Below are 19,497 nucleotides of genomic sequence, written 5' to 3' on the forward strand. Positions count from 1 at the left end.
TGCTCATTGTGTTGGTCATGCGTTGTTTCTGGCCCTGATTAGTGAACGAGCCAGATTCCCAGGCAGTACTTCCCGATTATTACGAGGTAGGTCCGCATCCATAGTTGCTGTAAGAGACATTAGGAGCGCAACTTTTTGTGTTATTATATACGAGTTAAGATGATACGCAAAGCAGCAGTCTATACTTGATGAGTGACGAAGGCAAGGTCATGATATCAACTAGAATGAATCTCTTGCTGGGACTGCTCTGTATAATTGCTCTCTCCGACCCCCTCTTTTCCTTTTCTCCCTCCTTCCAGCGAAGCAGAAATGACTGTATTGCTCCTTACCAGGGAGGATATAAGCTCCGAATGCCTCATTTCATCATGAGATCGTCGAATTATCATACATGTCCGTCATGGCCGGTAAAAATAAAAATATCGTTTCCCCCAACGTCTAAATCTCATATATTCAAAAATGGAAAATCCAGTATCTCACGACCCAGAAAGTCGGGGAGACAGTGGTAATTGTCAGTCAGCTCTCTTCTACATGCCCCCCTATCCGGCCACCTGTCAATGACAATTAATAACATTTATCAAGACACAGGTCATAAGAAACCTCCAACCTTCCACTCTCACATCATTCCAGCGGCCATGGCAGAGACATGACTTAAGCTCCAGATCCCAGCTCATGCCTCGACTGTCTCCTGAGTAGCAATGATTTGCAGGGTCTGCGGCACAAGCAGAAACGGCCGCTTCACCGTCGTATTCCCCGCCAGAAAATACTCCACAGCTCTGGTTTCTGGCGAGTCCGGCACACTGTAAACATGCATCACCACGAGCGTCGCATGCCCCGGTGCTGGAATTGTAGTCGCCGACACGGCAGGATCATCGCAGGGGTTCAGCGTGCCTTGGGTATCGTTACCCTTGCAGAAAGTTGTGAAGGCTGGCTCGGTGTGAGGTTGGGAATCACCCGGCTTGGAGTAGCCCGGAACTGGTGCGTATGTGATATTGAAGCTATACGTGTAGCCAGACGGGGCGACAGACGAGCGTCTTTGGATGTAGTTTGTTATGTTCCAAGGGCCATATGGTGGATCATTGGCCGTCGCCAGGCCCACGAACACAGCAAGTGGAAAAAGAAGGGTGTAAAAGCGCATTTTGGGATTTTGGGCGGAAACTGAACTCTGGTTCATGTATAAGGATTTTTGGAAAGTGCATTATCATATATAGAAAGACAACATCTTAAATTCAGCAGGGAAACCGCTGTTCCCTATATATACAGCTCCAGAGCCTGCATCGAGAATAGGACATCGTATTGAGCCCGAAAGTGGGAACGAGGAGAAGAAGCGTAAAAGAATGCGAGATCCAGGAGGGCCTGCCAGTAGATCTCAAGTATAAGCTTCGCCAGCGCTTTCTTTCATGCCGGGATTCCTGCACAGTACTCTGCATGGAGCAAATTGCAAGCGGCCGGCTTAATGTAGGAGAGATCTTCGGTCCAGAACCTTGGCTGGCAAGGGAGGGAAGCGTGCCGCAGTTCAGCTCAGTAGTGCTCTGCCCGACAAAAGCCAATATTCTGGGATAGCGCTTATTCCTCCGATTGGCTACCAATCTCAATACACAGTACAAACTGCACAGAACTCCGTTCGGAATATACAGTACTAGGTGACGGACTGAAAAAAAAATGAGATCACATGTCTGCATGTAGGAAGTCGTTTGATTTCGAACCAAAAAATAGCATTGTTGTAATGCTTAGAGCACAAATTGCAGAAGTTTGCCCCCATCCCATCCAAGCCACGTAATTATGTAGGCAACCTTAACGCCGCACCCGATTCGCTCAATGCAGTGCCATGCAGCCAACAAAAAAATGGAAATCAAGCAGCCCTTCTAGCAGTTGTACTCATCAACGTGATCTTCTTCGCCTTTTTCTTTTTCCCGCCACCACCTGGCCTCGTACTATCGCTTCCCTCTCCATTCAACGAGCTCGCTTGAACCTGGGCAATGAGCTCGTTCTCTGCCATCAGCTCTTGCTCCCATGAGGAAAGCCAGCCATCATCACCACTGGGTTCAGGTTGCTGGGAATGCGTTTCGGGAGAACTGGGTGCGATGAGCGTTGTTCCCCATACTGTTCTTGGTGCCGAAGGGCTTGTGGATGGTGATGCTAAAGAAGCAAATGAAGACCCTTGTCTTGTGGGCCAAGGTGGAGAGCCATTGCCAGCATCTAGTGATGATGAGGCGAGGGGGTGGAAGTCTTCAGAGGAGAAGGTTTCCTGTACTATACTGGGACGCTTTCTTCTTGCGTTCGCCCATCTTGCATCATCCTCTGCCTTTTCAGCCCGCAATCTATCCTTCTCCTCTCTGATGTCTTTGTCCCTATTCCGCTTTCGGCGTCGTTCGATCTCTTCTTTGAATTGATCTAGAACCTCAGGAGGCACAACGTCTGTCCAATTGCATTCGAGGAAGCCGACTTCGCAGCCGTGAGGAAGATGTGCTAAGTATTTGGTTCGTTTTCGTAAATCGTCATCCATAATATGCCCAGTAGACACGCGCTCAACGCGGGGAAGAAGTGTGGAAGGGAAAGAAGCAAAGCTTCCAAAGGCAGTTTTGAGAATCCTGATGTCTAGGGGAGCGAGGTAGTAATGTAGCAAAGCCTGGTAGAAGAAATAGGGGGCCTCTGGAGGATGCGCTTCGTTCAAGCTAGGATGTAGATTTTTAGACCGTGGGTGAGAGGGCACGGGCTTCTGATCAGGCTTCTGACCAGGCTTCTGACTAGTCTCATGGGAGGGATCTGGCGGTATCTGCTCCCGTGATGATTGTGTACTCAGTTCCGCTTCAGGGGTTGAGGAAGCGTCGACTCCATTTGACGATAAATCCAGACCCGATTTGGATGCGTGATGAACGAAGTACATCGCAGGTGCCTCGTCGTTGGTAGGATTGAACTGTATAGGCTGCTTCTTCGGTTTCTTTTCTGTCGGCTGCTTCGGGATGGGTGGATCACCAATGCCCTTCATCCTTTCCTTCGCCTCCATTACAGCGTTAACGGCCTTTCTCGTCCATTCGGGCTCCTCCCCAAACATCAGCTCGTCCTCATTTTCTTGACGTCTAAGATCCTCAATCTCAGCGTCAAACTGCTGTACCATATACTCCTCACTGCCTTTCATGATCCGAGCATAATCCGTCACCTCAGCGGCGAAGTACCAAGGGACATCCTCCGAGTTGCCAAGAGCCTCAGCTCCATCGCGAGGCAATGCAAGTGTACTTCCCGGTTCCCGCATCACTAACCTCAGTACAACATCATCTCCTTCGCGTGGCTGTGGCCCTTCCTGTCCAGTGTACCATCTTACCGGCCGCGTCTCTGAAATGTATACCGTATCCCAACATATCGGGCACTTCTTCCATCGAGCCTTCTTTTCCGGCATCGGATTTGAGTCGTCCGACGAATGCATGTAGCGGATCAGGCAAGGTAAGCAGAATATATGGCCGCACTTTGCCATCCGAGGCGCGACAGGATGGGACAGACAGATAGGACACGATGCTTCTTGAGACACAGCAGAAGCAAGAATTTGCAGCACATCGTTCCAGTCCAGATGCTGGTTAGCATCCACGGCCTGTTGCTTGTAGTTGCCGTTTGGTTTGACAATGAAGCGGTAATTTGCGTGGATATATCTAAACCCATCAGCGAGGTCCACCAAGGAGATTTAGCACACCCACCTCGCCTTATCAATGGAATGATGGCCGGATCCGATCCCATAAATATTGCCCCTCCTAGTACCCCGACCCATTGTGTTCCGAGTGTCTTGCGGTCGAGGAGGGAGGGTGAAGTTCATGAGATGGGTGATGGAGGTCTGACCCCTCCGACTGTTGGCATTTCGCATGGCTCCCTGAGTCTGTTAGCTCCAAGGTCTGAAAAATTCGTCACCAAAACATACGGATTCAGCCATAGCATCCTCATCCGCTAGCCTTGGCTTTCTCGAGTTCTTGTGTTGCTTCCTGCTGCTCTGGTTGTTTCGAGGCGACGCGTGAATTGGGTTCGAATGACTGCCGGAACGTCTGGAAGTCGACTCGAAGCTGGGAGATATCACCTGAGCCTGGTGCTGCGGAAAAGGCAGGTGCGTGGAGGAGATGTTAAGAGATTTCCCTCCAGATGAAGACGCGTTGGGGGGAGCAGAAGTCATTGTTATCTGGGTCGACCGCAATCTGAGGAGCGACTTGACTGATCTACGGGCCCGCAGAGCCGCTGCACACAATGGCCGGGTACGAGGAGCTCCTCCAAGGTGCTGGGAGGAAAGATTCTTCGTGCGGCGAAGAAGATCAGCCGGGAAGGGAGAAGGGGAGGTTCGGTCTGGAAAAGTGATGTTGTTGATATTCTCCAGACGCCAGAGGGCGCTGAGTTGTAGTAGTGGGGAGTCAGAGCTGGCCGAGGGGCGACGAGATCCTTGGCCCGCGCCTCGGCACTTTACAGGTCACCGTAGTGGTCCTTAGCTCCTCCGGCGCTCGGGACGGCACAGAGCCGCATTTTGATATTCACGACTTCATGTTCGTGCCCTGCTCTCGACGGGCTGAACGTGCGTTGATAAATCCAATAATTAATACAGCAAGCCTGCGTGCCATCCGGCCCCTTGTCGTTACCACAGCAAAGACCGCGTCGTGGGCGTCGGGCCCTGTCCGTTTACCAATCCTCGGGCGTCCCTCGAATATCTCCGTAGGTTGGCTCGGCTGCAAAAGCACTCTGTACCGTAAGGTAATAAATTTGAGCTGGACGACAACAGCATCTGCTCATGCGACGCTCGCGGCACCGAACCACCACCACCACCCGCCTGTGATTCTCCTCGTCCTCCAATCCGACTCGCACAGGCAGTAGATCGATCCCGCGTTCGATGCGCTGAGCCTCTGCCGCCCATCACAGTCCTCGTCGACGGCAATCGCACCGCCAACGCGCATCGCAGAGCCGCGCAGTTCCAACCCGACGCAGGACGCGGTCGGTTTGGAGCAGCATCCCAAGCCGGCATGATGAACGGTCGTCATCTGCCGGCAGGGCAGCAGGGAATGCCACCGGATATGGGGCGGAGGAGACAGTACAATCCGAATCCCAACCCGCAGTTCCAGCAGGGCGTGCCCATGGGCTATGGATACATGAACCCGTACCACGCGGCCTACTATCCACCGCAACAGCTGCCTCCTCATTACCACAGCGCCGCCGTGCCCTACCAGTACGGGCCATATCCTCCGCCGCCGCCTCATGTTCGATCTCCTCCCCCTATGCAGCACTATGCCCATCCGCCCATACCACAGCATCACCCGTATCCACGGTCCCAACCTTCTCCCGCCATGGCAGCGCCGTATCAACCGCCGCCGCCTCCTCCTCCTCCACAAACACCCCCTTCCACCCACTCGTCGCATACTGTTCCTGGCCCTATGACCCCTCCTACGCCACAGACGACCTTGAGCGTGCCACCGTCTTCTCCACCCCCAGAAGTCCCCCGAACTCCCTTTAGAGCTCCCGTAAGAAATCTCCTTTCCCCTTCCTTGATCTTCCTGCTTACTGCCCACAGCTCCCCTGGCTATCGCGGCCAGATTTACCATGGCCAGTGAGAAAGGCGCGGCGGCGGAGGAAACAGGCAGCTCAGCTGTCGGCCGAACCCGTGGAGCTCCCAGTCATACAACAAGGCGCCGGTGTCGAGACCGAAGAATCAGCAACACCAGACACGCCAGTGCCTCATCCCGAAACCCCCTCGACCAGCCATCCAGCATCCGAACGTGCGGAATCTACAAATCCCACCACCCCATCCTCAGTACAACAGCCGTCTTTGCCAGCTCCGGGCGAAACCACTCCTGTTGCTCCACAGTCCTCTCACCGATCAACTTTGCCAGCCGTTCCCGTAATACCTGCCGTCCCCAAAACTGTCTCTAAAGATGCTTCAAAGCCTGTATCGGAGAAGGCGCCCGAAGAACCAAAGCCGCAGCAAACACCAGCTCCAGAAGCCGAACAAGATGGGGAGAAGGCTCCCGCTTCTGCCAAGTCCGGGACGGAAGAGCCCAAGGTTGTCTCGCCTCCTCCCAATGCCTGGACCACACCAAAATTGTGGACTGGGCTGTTCAATCCAGACAATGCGACTGCGTCAACTGCACCAAATGGTGCCCGGGCTGCCATGCCACCCAGCTTCGGAAAAAGCAATGCGGAATCCTTGGCAGAAGCACTGCGATCCTACAGCCCAACCGCCAATGACTCGAAGGTCGCATTTCTGGAACCTCGAGGTCTTGTGAATACTGGCAATATGTGCTATATGAATTCAGTAAGTCAGCGCCGACTTTTCTTGCATACCCTAGTGCTGACGGACGTGTAGGTGCTGCAAGTTCTGGTATTCTGTACACCTTTTTACAAATTTTTGGATCAAGTCGGAAAGCGTGCTGCTTACAGTTTCAAAAGTGACACCCCTTTGCTCGATGCTATGTGAGTTGCAACTAACTCCCCATCACCCCGAAAAACATCAGGAACATTGCTAAACCCCTCAGGATCATGTTCATTCGAGAGTATCCCATTATTGATTCGGCAACATCGGTTGAGCAGTTAAGACTACGACTTAAAGATGGTGAACTCGAGCAATATGGAGAACCCTTCACCCCCGATTTTGTCTACGATGTTATCAAGCGCCTGCCACGATTCGTCACTATGCAGGTAAGTTCGGTCTCATCTCCACCAATTCAGATTGCTAAAGGATGTATAGCGGGGCCACCAGCAAGATGCGGAGGAGTTCCTTGGTTTCCTACTAGACGGGCTCCATGAAGAGTGCGTCCATGTTATGCGAACCAGTTCGGCAAATTCGGCCTCTGATATGGCCAATCTGATAGATGTACCAACATCTCCAGTCAGCGACGCTGCAAGTGATGTGGGATCTGCGTCTGGGAAGGAAAATGGGTGGCTCGAGGTTGGACCAAAGCAGAAACAAGCCGTTACTCGGTCATCTGGAATAGTTACGACGAATTCTCCAGTGACCAAAATCTTCGGAGGCAACTTGCGATCAGAACTACGAGTACCTGGTCTGAAGGATTCCGTCACACTCGAACATTACCAACCACTACAGCTCGATATTGGAGCATCCAACGTCCATAATATCGTTGACGCGTTGAAAGGCTTGACGCGCTCTGAAGCTTTACACGGAGACTTCAAGTCCCCGAAGGGTCCCAATGTCACTGCTACCAAGCAGGTCTTCATTGAGACTGTTCCTCCCGTTCTGATTTTGCACTTGAAGCGTTTCCAGTACGACAATACTGGCGGAACTCAGAAGATCTGGAAGAAGGTTGGATACCCGCTAGAGCTGGAGATACCAAAGGAGGTGTTCCCTCGGCAGAAACGTAGTGTTTATGCTCATGGGGGCCTCCCGAAATATCGCCTGATTGCGGTCGTCTACCACCATGGCAAAAATGCAAGCGGTGGTCATTACACTGTGGATGTCAGGAGGCAGGATGGCCGTGAATGGATCAGACTTGATGATACCGTCATCAAGCGTGTGAGGAGCGAAGATGTTGCTGAAGGTGGAAGTGAGGAGGATCCTAAAGTCCTTGCGGCCGCGTTGGAATCTCAGAGGAGAGACAGCCCATCTTCAGGCAATGTTTTTTCTGCCATAGAGGATGAGGAAGCGGCTGGGGACGAAGATGGATGGAGGCAGGCGAATGGATCTGGGAAGAAGTGGTCAAACGTTGTCAACGGCACGCCCCGGCCCAAGAGCAGGAGCGAGAAGTCCTCAGCGAAGGATAACAAGGTGGCCTATCTTCTGTTCTACCAGAGGATATGAGGTTGCGGGTGAGAGGTTGCGGGGAGTGAGGATGGGGAGGAACACTAGCTGCTGCCGCTGCACGGCTGCACGGCTACATATATACCTGTGGAGCCGATGCTTTCCGACTTCCACAGCCGAAGGCACCATGCCAGCGGTCAGCGTGATTTGGCTCGAATATTTGTGATGACGGAGGCTTCTTTGGTGTCACGTCCTTGATCTGCTTCGGTATCAAATTCAGGGTTTGAGCGCATTGGCGCAACTGGGCATGGCTGGGAGGGGAGGGGGGTTCAAAAAAGCAGCGTTCACTGGCAAGCTCCTTGATGTATAATACAACTGGTGTCTGCTATCTTGCCATGGCGATGCAGCTTTACAGAAGTGTCATAGTAATGAAGAAGCGATGGTGTACAGATCCTAGTGAGTAGCATGAGTGAGGTCCTTGGTGATGAACTGTATCTTTGAGGAGGCATACAACAACTAATGAGATCTGCCTTTATAATGTGAGGAAGAAACCCACCATACCGAAGCAAGGGTAAGTAAGCTAAGGTTTGTTCGGTCCCTGATGGCGCCCGCCGCTAAGTCGCAGGGCTGATGGCCTTATAGATAGATGATGCCTTACCTTATACTATCCCCTCCCTAGATGTTCGTTGGCTTCGCTATAGGTAATAAATAATCTTCCGCTTCGCTAACAAGGGTCAATAGACTGAATGGTGAGGATGTATAGATATTTCGGTACAAAATTGAGGAACTGCTCCCTCTGGTGGGAAAGATGATCAATAGACTAAAGCTAGAAAGTACCTAAGGTTTCTTTGGCCGCGGCTCTGGATACTGGGTGCGGCCTTGCGTAAGTTTGTGATTCTTCGTCAAAAACCCCGACAAATTACTGGGGCTGAAAGGAAGCTCCATCTCGTAGCGTTGCTTATTGCTACTGCACCTCGACTGGTCTCCTATTCTCTGCTTCTCTCCGTCCGCTTCTGGTGATATCTCCTTCCCCTCCAGCTTCATTCTCTCGATCTTTTCCTCAATGCAGTAGTTCAGACACTTTTGCCATTCTTGCAATCTCTCTAGACTCTCATTATCGAATATGGACGGATCAGTGGCGCATTTTGATGTCTGGAATTTGCCTTGAAGCTGCTGCTTGCATTCATTGAGCTCAGTCGTTAACTCCTCACATCGGTCCCGGTAATGATCTCGCTGCGCTTCAAGAACATCACGCTCGTCTGTGAGTTGTTCAATGTCCTTAGCGGGGACTTCCACAGCGGGATCCATGTCGGGGTAGATAAGTTAAATCTTTCCGCTACCTTTGTGGATAAAGTTTCTCTCGGGAATAAGATGTTGGCTTTATGCGAACTGAAGTGAGGGGGTAGAATATGACTACTTTGCCAGTTGGATAAGGTAAAGTAGGTAGGTAGAATTGTAAAGATGACAGGGTCACCCAAACTGTGATTTAGACTGCTGGTCGCCTGATTGCACTAGCGTACTAAACAAGCGAGCATGATTGATTGTACCAGGTAAGTGTACAGTTACTTCCAGGTTCATGTAGACTCGCTTGTCGGCTCGCTTGTCGGCTCGCTTGTCGGCTCGCTTGTCGGCTCGCTTGTCGGCTCGCTTGTGGGCGGGCCCTTACCTCCTTCCAGTCGTACCTTAAGGTACCTACCGCGTGAAATCACATTTGAATTTAGACTACCGGCCGATCCCTCAGATAACAACTTACCTTGCTTTTACCTCTCAAGACCTTTACACTCTTGAGTTGCTCTTCTTTCATCTACCACTAGGTAACCTTTCTAACCTCCAACTTGAGTATCGATTAAGATTGTCACCCCGCCGCGGCCGCTCTTCGCTACTGGACGACGAGGACCTTCACCAGCTCAACTTTAACTTAGACGATGAGGAAAACCGAAAAGATGAGCCTGCTGCCAAAAGCGCGCTCGAGCGGTGGTTGTCTGCCAGACCTGTCTTATCTACGGCCTCTTCTAACGCCATTCGGCAGCAAGAAGCCCCGTCCACCACGCAACTCCAAGTTTTCCGATCTATCGGAAAGGGCTTTTGCGGCGAGATCTATGAGTAGGCGGGCACAAATAGAGTGTACAAACGTGACCTGAAGAGGGATGGCCAATTGTGGAACGATTATCATTGGCACACTCGTATCTACGGTGCGATCATCAGCGGAGATATCGAATATTCCGTTTGGCACCTTGCGCGAGGACAGGGATTCTGAGTTTTTGTCGGCCTTCTGGATACGCCTTTTGCAACTGGCACACACTGAGTTGGCTTTTACCACAGCAATTCATTCTGCTGCGGATGGCCTGTCTGAACGGTCGAACCAAACCATCATTCATGCGCAAGCCGGTACCGGGACCTATACACGTCGACGGAGAGGAACGCTATATTATGGGGAACGTCGGCAAACGAGGTTACAGCAACAAGAGCAACAATGGCTCTCTGGAGCGATATTGTCGGTGTGGTGATTGGCTTTGCCGGGCTCGGGGCTCTTTCGGTCCTGCGACAGCTCATTATATACAACTAGCCAGCCAGCAAAATAGGAAAGTTTTTAGCCTGGTCCCCGGCCATCTAAGTTAAACTTAGGGGGTATTCTGCAGAGTTATTGCTCCTACAGCGCCTGGTCGAAGCAGAAGAAGGCAGGCTCGAGCTTATGCGGCAGACTTCGCGTGCCGAAAGTCTACAACTTCATCACTCCCGACGGCGAAGACGGTGGAAGAAGAATCTGGCCAACTTCTCTCGGATCTCACCACGCGAGATGACAAACATTCTTGAGACAGAACTAATCCATTCGCTTCCAAAGCTTGTTCATCAAGCTATCATAACGGTCTACTGTCCCCAGAAGTACGACAAGATGGCGGTCTTGAAAGATCCAGAGAATCTGAATGTCTGGCTAGGATCTACCTTGGTGTCCGCCGTCCGCGCAGATCTCAGACAGGGAAGTTCCGCCTTCGAAGCTTTGAACTTGACCTCCAGACTCTCGATAATTGTCGAGCTGGGGGGATCACCTACCAAAATAACGGATCTCGTTCCCCTAATTACCAACTGTTTAATAGTCTCTATTGGCCCCTCTTGGAACTGTTGGATATTCAGGCTGTTATGTGCCCCTCGCTTATATCATGTATATAGTAACGTCTGGTAGCTTGATCAATGCACAGGCTTAACACACTGATCAAGAGGATTGCTCCTGACACAGGCTCTCAGACACCTATATCCCATTTTCGGCGGATATCACGCCTTTACCTGTAAATAGAACTCCCCTTTTTGAGTTAAGAATTCAATCCTGTTCTAATCCACTTGAATTCGCTCTGTTATTACCACCTCTTATTGTGATACGACCTTCTATTTGTTTGACAGTGATCTCAGCCTGGAAAAGGAACATCATGCAGCTGCTACTACCACATACACAGACTCTGATATCTCACTCAAGTTTTCCAAGAGGAGATCCGAGAGCTGTTCATATGCACAGCTTCTATATTTGATTTTAATTATAAAAACTGCTCCAAAGATCTCCATGCATGAGTCTTAGCCTGAAGAAGAAGGAAGGCAGAGAGAGACTGACTATCTTTCTGACAAAAACTGATCCCGGATGTATTTATTACCCGCTCTTGGACCGTCCTACACAAGGACCAAGATGAAGAAAGGAAGACCTTTAGAATATTTTCAAGACTGGTTATCTTGAGCAAGCAAGCAGAGTGCATTTTCAGCGCAGCGAGCGAGAGACGGCTAGGGAAGAGAGAATATGCCTTGGAAATTTATCGATTGATATGGTTATATTAAGACAGCCATAGTGATCGCTTCAATACTAAGGTACTCGCTAGTTCGAATTTATATCTTGGTGGTAATGCCCCTCTTTCGATCGATGACCCTGCTCCCGCGGGTTGGCTCTTCAGCTCGTGATGTGGAAAGTCCTGCAGTGTATACGACGATATGGATAGGTATGGACCACGGCACGGATATGTCTATAGATATTGTTGACTACCTATCTAAGGCTGAAGCGAGAATAAGAATAGACGATCTGAGGTAAGAGACCTGAATTGCCTGCCACTGGCCTCCCGTGCCGCAGATAGCCCCTTTGCGGGCCGAGTGGACCTTGCAACAAGACCGTTTCTATTCCTAGCCCCACAGCTATAACAAGCCGGAACAGCCATCGATATAGGGCGATTACCATGTGCACAGCGCATCGTAGATTATCCGCTTCTTCTTTCAATCAGGCCGACTAGCTATCCGCACTCGCGTCCAATAGCTTCCTGTGGCTCTCCATGGCTCCCTTCGTAAACGATGCGAAGTCCTCTATTTTCGTAAATTTAGACCCGCTTGGGCCACCATCAAAGACCTCCATGGAGAACCAGCCCCTGAAGCCCGTCCCCAGCACCGCTTTCACAACCTGCACCACAGGCAGATATCCACCGTTGAAAGGATACGGTCTGTAGCTATGGCTCCATCTGGCCCTCGGTTTCAACCCATCCACAACCTCGTCTCTTATAGGCGTGGTCATTTTGTAAGCGTCTGATATTTGAAGAAGGTAGATTTTCTCAGGAGGGACTTCGCGCGTTAGAGCGAGGAGCGAAGCTTTGAAGTTCATTTCAAGTTTATGCTGGATCCCTTTGTCAGAGATGAGGCCGTGGGACGTCGTGGGATCGCCGTATTCGCCGCCGGCAGTCTGGAAAGTGTCAAGACAGAGACCGACGTTTGGTCTATCAACCTCCTTGATGATTTCCCATACATTTTGCCAAGTTGGCCTGGGGAGGTGTTAGTATTCTTGAGGATTGGGAAGAGCAGAGGGTAAATAACGCACGCATGAGTCGACCAGCACCAGTTTTCATACGCCAGACGCAACTTGTGCTCAGCCAGCATGTCTGCCAGCTCGCGGATATCGGAGACTATGTCTTCCTTTGACGTCGAGATATTTGGCGAGTCACTGGAGCCCACCTGTAACATATCGGTGCCGACACTCTGCATGATACGAATCCAGCCCTTCGCCCTCTCGAATGCCTCCTTCCTCTCCTTACTCCCCTTCTTCCAGCCCTCGAAATTGGAGAACGGCTGCAGCATGATGATTTTCAGGTTGGATTGCTCGCAGATCATCTTCACCCCCTTTCCTGCTTCACACAAGCGATCATAATCATCCTCTTTGATCTCCTTTTTGTGGTACTCGGAAGCAAAAGAAACAAGATCGGGGAAGCCGAGCTCCACTCCCTTGAAGCCGGCCGAGGAGATGGCAGACAATTTCAACAGGAGAGAGTCGGACGGTTTACCGAGGGAAACAGTCGCGAAGGAGGTAGGGATTGAGTCTAGGGAGGAGCGAGGGATGCTCACTTTTATGACTTTGTTGGTGAGGGGATCCATTGTAGAGGTATGCTTTTGGTAAAGGGATCGTCCACTGCGATATCTTTGTGTTTGTATCTGGGAGAGGAGAAGGGCGCGGAGGAGTTGTAGAGTATCTTATGACGTAGGGCGGGGCCTGAGACACGTGACGCGCACGATAGGAAGTCCGGCTGCTTATCATGATCTCTTGAGGCGGTCAGTAGAGAATTCCCTATCGATAGAGTGAACAGGTCAAGAGTGACGTGCGATTGAATGAAGACTTAAGAGAAAAAGGGCGGGAGCCGGTGCAATGGTGAAGGGCCAATGAAAATGTAATCGATGTTCCCGGGTATCTTGATTTTAAGGGAGGAAACTGAGCCGCCCCTCGTTACTCCAACTTCCAGCTTCCAACTTCCAACTTGCTGCCCGTAGACAGATAAATGCCAGAATATACACATACCTCAACCACGCAAGCCAACTCCCAACATCTATCACTTCCTGAACTCCTCCTTCTGCTCTAAAGTCTGTGAAATGAATCCTCTCAACGCAGCCCACCTGCTCCCTGTCGCAGTGGACTGTGCCTGCGTACCCTCACCACCCTCTGTCTGCATATTATTCGTATCCGTGTTGGCAACACTCTGTGTCCGTCCAGCTACCAACTGCGCCATATTCTTCCCAAACCTCTCCCTCTCCATCTTCTCCAATTTCTCCTTCCGTTTTGTCGCTCCCGGTCTGCTCCTCATAGATTTCTGCTTGATCTTCCCCTCTGCCGCAGCATCTCCCCCACCCAAGCCCCCTAGATCTTGTAAATCAGGCAACGCATCCGCCAAGCTTTCCATGGTGGTGACCAGCTTCTTGCTCGGCCGTCGTCGCTTCAAGGGTTTCTTGTGTGCTTTCTCGATGCGGTTCACGAAGGCGGAATGCTTGATGATCCGCTTGTCTTTCTTGGAATTGATAAAACGGTCGGATATCTCTGCGCCTTCGCGATGTACCGCTGGACGTGCCATCAGGCCGGATCCAGACTTGGGAGCGCTGGCTTTGGAGCGCATGGAGGGGCGCTTTTTGGGAGCGGTCGGCGCCTTGAGGGTTGTTTGTTAGGCTCTGCAAAAGAAAGTACGGGAATGGGTAGTACTACCATGATTGCAAAGAGTCAAGATCAAACTCAGCAACTGAGGAATCTTGACCTGTGTCGTGGTATACAAAAATCGAGGTTGTGGAGGAGTTGGAAAAGTTCAAGCGAACAAAAAAGTTCGCGACGATTTCAGCCTTGCTTGAGGCGACTTCCACAACACACCGAAAAATCAGATAAGGAATATGGAATCAGCCAGCGCCAGCGCACAGGCTTTGAGAGAGCAAATAGCTGCGACAGAAGCTCGTCTTCAGAAGCTGAAGGATGAATTAGCCCAAGTGGAAGCTTCTGATGCAGCACGATATCTGAATGGTTTGTCGCTGAACGGCGGTCCCGTGACTCCGCAGAATGGCAGCGCCAAATGGCCACTGTTGAATGAGGAATATCAAAGATATGGAAGGCAGATGATAGTCCCTAGTATTGGCATTCAAGGTCTTCACTTTCTGTCTTTTTCGGCATTTGACTCCCGCTGACCCAAGCAGGCCAACTCCGTCTGAAATCCTCCTCGGTCCTTATCATCGGAGCTGGTGGCCTAGGATGTCCAGCTGCTGCATACATTGCTGGCGCTGGTGTAGGCACCATAGGAATCGTGGATGGTGATACGGTTGAGACATCGAATCTACACCGTCAAATACTGCACAGTACGAGTAAAGTAGGGATGCGGAAAGCCGAATCTGCCATCAGCTATCTGAAATCGTTCGTTTCCTTCGCCATTCTCCAATTCCCCCTTCGCTTTCTTTCTTATTGCTGAATCTTCTCTAGACTGAACCCAAACCCTACCTACATCGCGCATACCGAGCATATCTCTCCCCAAAATGCCCAGGAGATTGTAGAAAGATATGATCTGGTGCTCGATTGCACAGATAACCCCGCATCTCGCTACCTCATCTCAGACGTCTGCGTTCTTCTCTCCAAACCGCTGGTTTCCGCGTCTGCACTTCGCACCGATGGCCAGCTGATAGTTCTCAATTCTCCCCCTTTGCCACCCGGCAATGAGGCAGGAGGGCCTTGCTACAGATGCGTGTTCCCGAAACCTCCACCCGCGGAAAGCGTGGTGAGTTGCGGGGATGGAGGTATTCTGGGCCCGGTGGTGGGCGTCATGGGTGTTCTCCAAGCGGTGGAAGCTATCAAGATTATCGTCGAGGGGAAGTTGGCCCCTAGCCCAGAGATCCAAGAGGGATTGAAGGCCACGCCAACGTCCATGCTGCTCTTCTCAGCGCTCAGCCCACAACCGTTCCGAAGTGTAAGGTTACGATCCAGGAGACCAGGATGCTTCGCTTGTTCTAAGGACTCGGGCTTGAGTTTAGAGGGCTTACAAAGTGGCAGTTTGGATTATGTCCTTTTTTGCGGCCTTGCCTCATCGGCTAATGTCTTGACCCCCGAGGAGAGGATAGAGGCAGCCGAATATGCCAAGATCAGAGAGAGGGAGCACTTACTATTGGATGTCAGGGAGAAGGTGCAGTTTGATATATGCCACCTTGATGGGAGTATCAATATCCCTTTCTCAGCCTTCCAGGGCGGGGCTAAAGCCGAGAATGATGGAAAAGTCCCGACTTGGCTACCGGAGTCATTGCCCAAGGAGGCGCCGATATATGTTGTCTGCAGATTGGGAAATGATAGTCAGGTTGTGACGAGGAAACTAAAAGAGAGTGGGCTAGATTCTGGTGGGAAGAGGTGGATAGGGGATATACGGGGTGGACTTAAGGCTTGGAAACAGCAAGTCGATGAGAATTGGCCTGAATATTAACTTTGGGAGGAGATTTAGTTTTTATTTATACACAGAGCAGAACAAGCTTGGTAATACAAAGGAGATCTGTGTGTCACGAACGCCATTTTCGTAGCTTACAATACATGCGTTTACGATACATGTGTAGCCACCGATCCCATTCCATTGTGCCCCGAATATTCAACCATCCAATGCTAAATTCCACAACTATCCCACCATCGAGTAGGGAAGGGATCAGAGGTAAGTCTGTCGCTTCTTGTTGAAAGCCCTCTGGTCCTTCAACCATTGCCGGTAACCAGCCACACTGGCGATCTTCTCTCCGTAATAATCTAATATCTCGTTAGCATCCCCTCTCCCAGCATAAACTCCCTAACTGTTAAAGGAACCAAGACTCACCAGGCACCGGATTCGCCATACTGCTCGCACTGGGGTCGACCCTAAACTTCTTCACTCTTCTATAAAACTCCTTCTCCTTCTCATCCATCTGTGTTCTAAACCTCCTATTCTGCAAGTTGAAAACCCCCGTCCCGAGAATGGGTCCCACCAGCCATCCCGCCCCAGCACATGTAAATGTCACCAGTCCCAGAGAGATGAAGGGATCCAGCGGCAATTGCGAGACCAGCGCGTCCATGTTCGCGGAGCTGACCAGCGCCGCCCCGGACACGAACCCCATCGCCGAAGTCGTGATTGAGGATCCCAACTGGTAGAAGCGCCGTCGGCGTCGGAGGCGGAAGAAAGTGTTCCAGTCGAGGATCTCGGTCGGTTTCTTGTTGCTACTTGTGCTCTGGGCGCTGGATGGCGAAGACCCCTGGGCTGAGGATACGGAGGAGGCACAGCGGATGCTGGATGAGGTAGCTGGGAATACTACATTGTGTTTGGGGAGAGGGACTCGTCGGCGTGTGATTGTGCGCGAGGGGTCGGGGGTAGGTCGAAAGCTGCTGGGCGCGGTGGTGTGGTATGCGCAGGGTGTGAGGATTGTGGGTTGTATCCTGCAGCCCAGGACTGCAGTGCGCAGGTTGGGCGCTTTGCACAGCATGGTGGGTTGGTATTGGTGATGGTGGTTCTGAAGAAGTCTTGGTGGAGTCTTGAGGTCAACAGCTTGAAATATTGACGGAGAGGCGCGCTTAAGCGTCAAGCCCACCAATGAGGATTGAGTAGATACCTATCATTCAGAGAACAAGCCGTGACTTATGGAGGATCCAGTATTCTTACTCTCTAAAGAGGATCAATTCTCTAATATTCTTTTGCTACTTCTATCTCATCAATACCCTTCCAGCAGCTGCATCGACAAACCGTCCGATTATCACGTGATTTGGCTGCAGGAGAAGCTGTTTGACGCTTTAACGATCTAAAGTCTAACTGGCTCTTTTCTCACCTATCGCATTTACTGTACCAGCAACGGTAAAAGGGGCCTTTATCGGATTTCGGTTAGAGAGTTTCGGACGACGGTGTTTGGGCTCTCCTTCGCTACCCCTTATTTCTCTTGCACAGTGCGCGCAGAACGTCTTCAAGTAGATCGAAACAAGGTGGTTGAATTCAATCCAATTCAGAATTTGAGTAATTCAACTTCAATCAATTCGGGTTCAATCTACTTTCGGTTCATTCGCCACTTCAAATACAGTTTTTTACCTCCCATGCACCACTGGATAGATCCTTTTATACGGTACAAATTACACAATGGCCGGCAGCCTACCTAGCAACTGAACGCCGTTGAAATGAATTGGTTGTAGCTTGTGAATCTTATTTCATTATGACTTCATTTATATATTACATTGCCTTTGAAATCTCATATCTTCCGTTCTGATAACCCAGATAGGTATCTTGTTTACTATCATAGGCCTTTGCGGACCAATGCGGCAATCACGACATCGCAGCAGATCCATCGCCATCGGCCCCAGCCAATAGGAGCACGCCTCAGCCTTGCCTATGACCCTCACTCTCACACAAGGCTCTTCTCTCAGATTCCTGGTCGTGTATCTCTGTATATCTTCACTTCTTCACTTGCAAGTGTCGAGAATTATATTGACCAAGTGGTTTCCAATATGAAAGTATTGTCTTTTCCCCTGTCCTGTCCTTATCTCTCCTCTGCCGAGCCTAAACGGCCCCGCAACCAATCATCCCCACTGGCGATGTTTTCCTCCAGTTCCCGTGTGCGTAAGCAACGCAGACGACCTCTGTTCACTGCCATCGTCTTCTCCTTGACGTTTCCTTCGTTCTGCTTGTTTCATACCCTCTCTTCTCTCTCTTTCCCATACGTTTGACTGGCTAGCCAATCAATCAAGTGAGGATCTCCGGCTTGTCCTCGTCGAACACCTCCTTCTACACAACCCTTCACTCGTTATCCTCTACCAAGATGGCCTCACACGAATCAACACCCGCACGCCTTCGTGGCGAACAGATATACCGTGCCCTCCAAAACTTCTGGCCCCTCTCTAGGCCCAGCGCTCCACCCACCGCCCAACTCCCACTCACCACCCCGGCCCGCCTCTCCTCCACCTCCTCGCAGACCATTCTCTACCTAGCCTACGGCTCCAACCTCTCCGCCAAGACCTTCAAAGGCATGCGGGGCATCCAACCGCTCTCCGCTATCCCTGTGCAAGTCCCGTCCCTCTCCCTCACCTTCGACCTCCCGGGGATCCCCTACAAAGAACCCTGCTTCGCCAACACCTGCTATCGATCCTCCTCCTCGCCCTCCTCTCGCTGGCCGCACGGCCTCATCGGCGTCGTCTACGAAGTCACGCCCGCCGACTACCGCACCATCATCGCTACCGAAGGCGGCGGCTCTAGCTATCTCGACATCACCGTACCCTGCCACCCGCTCCGCTCGACTCCCGACAACAACAGCGCGCCCTTCCTCGCACACACGCTCCTCTGCCCACAAACCGACAAGGCCCGCGCCTTGCGTCCGGACCCTACCTACGCGCAGCCGTCGCCGCGCTATCTCAAACTGATCACGGATGGTGCGGAAGAGCACCAGCTCCCAGCCTCCTACCTCGCCTACCTCTACAGTCTGCGCGCGTATCGGATCACGACCATCCGGCAGCGCATCGGGCAGGTCTGGTTCCTGGGCATCTGGGCCCCGATCCTAGCGCTGCTTCTCGGGCTGGGGAAAGTGCTAGCGGATGACGAGGGCAGGATTCCCGGGTGGTTGGCCAGGCTTATGGAAGGTGTGACGTGGGCCATGTGGGCCATGTATGATGGCTTTTTTAAAAGGGTTTTTGGAGATGGGGAGAGGACTTTGGGGGATGATTATGGGGATGAGGAGATGGGAGGGGAGGGGAAAGAGGGTTGGGCATGGAGCGTGCTGCGGGAAAAAGGGATACGTTTGGATGATAGTTGAATGTCTATTAAAACAATAAGCTACCTAAGTAATGAAATGAAAACACAGCGAACTCTCTAATAATAACAAAATCCCTCAATCCTTCACGCCATAGGTATCCAATACATGCATCCGGTCTCGAAAAAAACTTACCTGTCCCCCTGTTATAGGAGGAGGGTGAGGTACCTAAATGCTGATATCACGTGATACGCACTACACAACCTTAAGAGTTCCTAGGTACCTTAGGTATTGAGAAGTTAGAAGTCCAA

General features: G+C 51.3%; 11 protein-coding genes across 11 annotated transcripts; 5 read left to right on the forward strand and 6 right to left on the reverse strand.

Annotated features, from left to right (window-relative positions):
• On the forward strand, positions 1-586 carry M430DRAFT_156720 (hypothetical protein). Its single transcript, XM_024863300.1, has one exon. The coding sequence runs from the start codon at positions 189-191 to the stop codon at positions 504-506; it is 318 nt and encodes a 105-aa protein (XP_024725174.1). The 5' UTR covers positions 1-188; the 3' UTR covers positions 507-586.
• On the reverse strand, positions 209-1,284 carry M430DRAFT_32305 (hypothetical protein). The gene has a single exon (XM_024866142.1). The coding sequence runs from the start codon at positions 1,133-1,135 to the stop codon at positions 668-670; it is 468 nt and encodes a 155-aa protein (XP_024725175.1). The 5' UTR covers positions 1,136-1,284; the 3' UTR covers positions 209-667.
• Positions 1,285-1,349: 65 nt separating this feature from the next.
• M430DRAFT_112641 (hypothetical protein) lies at positions 1,350-4,364 on the reverse strand. The gene is made up of 3 exons (XM_024861479.1): positions 3,905-4,364; positions 3,687-3,856; positions 1,350-3,641 (listed from the first exon to the last, which is right to left on the reverse strand). Exons 1-3 carry the CDS (start codon positions 4,148-4,150, stop codon positions 1,850-1,852), a joined length of 2,208 nt encoding a protein of 735 aa, XP_024725176.1. The 5' UTR covers positions 4,151-4,364; the 3' UTR covers positions 1,350-1,849.
• A 2,266-nt stretch (positions 4,365-6,630) lies between these two features.
• M430DRAFT_32307 (hypothetical protein) lies at positions 6,631-8,052 on the forward strand. Its single transcript, XM_024866143.1, has 2 exons — positions 6,631-6,651; positions 6,701-8,052. Exons 1-2 carry the CDS (start codon positions 6,646-6,648, stop codon positions 7,766-7,768), a joined length of 1,074 nt encoding a protein of 357 aa, XP_024725177.1. The 5' UTR covers positions 6,631-6,645; the 3' UTR covers positions 7,769-8,052.
• A 493-nt stretch (positions 8,053-8,545) lies between these two features.
• Positions 8,546-9,044, reverse strand: M430DRAFT_55135 (hypothetical protein; the record flags this gene model as incomplete). The annotated part of the gene is made up of 1 exon (XM_024868523.1): positions 8,546-9,044. The coding sequence occupies exon 1, from the start codon at positions 9,014-9,016 to the stop codon at positions 8,546-8,548; it is 471 nt and encodes a 156-aa protein (XP_024725178.1). The 5' UTR covers positions 9,017-9,044.
• A 1,199-nt stretch (positions 9,045-10,243) lies between these two features.
• Positions 10,244-11,065, forward strand: M430DRAFT_156744 (hypothetical protein). Its single transcript, XM_024863301.1, has one exon. The coding sequence runs from the start codon at positions 10,401-10,403 to the stop codon at positions 10,887-10,889; it is 489 nt and encodes a 162-aa protein (XP_024725179.1). The 5' UTR covers positions 10,244-10,400; the 3' UTR covers positions 10,890-11,065.
• Positions 11,066-11,966: 901 nt separating this feature from the next.
• On the reverse strand, positions 11,967-13,096 carry M430DRAFT_92502 (hypothetical protein; the record flags this gene model as incomplete). The annotated part of the gene is made up of 2 exons (XM_024869715.1): positions 11,967-12,489; positions 12,546-13,096. 2 exons carry the CDS (start codon positions 13,094-13,096, stop codon positions 11,967-11,969), a joined length of 1,074 nt encoding a protein of 357 aa, XP_024725180.1.
• Positions 13,097-13,305: 209 nt separating this feature from the next.
• On the reverse strand, positions 13,306-14,264 carry M430DRAFT_32308 (hypothetical protein). The gene is made up of 2 exons (XM_024866144.1): positions 14,190-14,264; positions 13,306-14,133 (listed from the first exon to the last, which is right to left on the reverse strand). Exons 1-2 carry the CDS (start codon positions 14,190-14,192, stop codon positions 13,546-13,548), a joined length of 591 nt encoding a protein of 196 aa, XP_024725181.1. The 5' UTR covers positions 14,193-14,264; the 3' UTR covers positions 13,306-13,545.
• A 104-nt stretch (positions 14,265-14,368) lies between these two features.
• On the forward strand, positions 14,369-15,930 carry M430DRAFT_93215 (hypothetical protein; the record flags this gene model as incomplete). Its single annotated transcript, XM_024869765.1, has 3 exons — positions 14,369-14,615; positions 14,663-14,879; positions 14,946-15,930. The coding sequence occupies 3 exons, from the start codon at positions 14,369-14,371 to the stop codon at positions 15,928-15,930; spliced, it is 1,449 nt and encodes a 482-aa protein (XP_024725182.1).
• Positions 15,931-16,078: 148 nt separating this feature from the next.
• On the reverse strand, positions 16,079-16,990 carry M430DRAFT_112655 (hypothetical protein). The gene is made up of 2 exons (XM_024861480.1): positions 16,306-16,990; positions 16,079-16,238 (listed from the first exon to the last, which is right to left on the reverse strand). The coding sequence occupies exons 1-2, from the start codon at positions 16,943-16,945 to the stop codon at positions 16,144-16,146; spliced, it is 735 nt and encodes a 244-aa protein (XP_024725183.1). The 5' UTR covers positions 16,946-16,990; the 3' UTR covers positions 16,079-16,143.
• Positions 16,991-18,412: 1,422 nt separating this feature from the next.
• On the forward strand, positions 18,413-19,159 carry M430DRAFT_77934 (hypothetical protein; the record flags this gene model as incomplete). The annotated part of the gene is made up of 1 exon (XM_024869578.1): positions 18,413-19,159. A coding segment is annotated over one exon (747 nt), but the record flags the coding sequence as incomplete, so codon positions are not given.
• Between the last annotated feature and the right edge of the window lie 338 nt (positions 19,160-19,497).

Source organism: Amorphotheca resinae, assembly GCF_003019875.1.
Source record: "Amorphotheca resinae ATCC 22711 unplaced genomic scaffold M430scaffold_1, whole genome shotgun sequence".
Lineage (NCBI taxonomy): Eukaryota > Fungi > Ascomycota > Leotiomycetes > Helotiales > Amorphothecaceae > Amorphotheca > Amorphotheca resinae.

Excerpts from the sequence above, each read along its gene's own strand:
- M430DRAFT_156720 (XM_024863300.1), top strand. The coding sequence starts at position 189 with ATGAGTGACGAAGGCAAGGTCATGATATCAACTAGAATGAATCTCTTG.
- M430DRAFT_112641 (XM_024861479.1), bottom strand. The coding sequence starts at position 4,150 with ATGACTTCTGCTCCCCCCAACGCGTCTTCATCTGGAGGGAAATCTCTT. Across the intron at positions 3,857-3,904 it reads AGGATGCTATGGCTGAATCC|GGAGCCATGCGAAATGCCAA; the intron begins GTATGTTTTGGT and ends TAACAGACTCAG. Across the intron at positions 3,642-3,686 it reads CATTCCATTGATAAGGCGAG|ATATATCCACGCAAATTACC; the intron begins GTGGGTGTGCTA and ends TGATGGGTTTAG.
- M430DRAFT_112655 (XM_024861480.1), bottom strand. The coding sequence starts at position 16,945 with ATGCTGTGCAAAGCGCCCAACCTGCGCACTGCAGTCCTGGGCTGCAGG. Across the intron at positions 16,239-16,305 it reads TATGGCGAATCCGGTGCCTG|ATTATTACGGAGAGAAGATC; the intron begins GTGAGTCTTGGT and ends ACGAGATATTAG.
- M430DRAFT_156744 (XM_024863301.1), top strand. The coding sequence starts at position 10,401 with ATGCGGCAGACTTCGCGTGCCGAAAGTCTACAACTTCATCACTCCCGA.
- M430DRAFT_32305 (XM_024866142.1), bottom strand. The coding sequence starts at position 1,135 with ATGCGCTTTTACACCCTTCTTTTTCCACTTGCTGTGTTCGTGGGCCTG.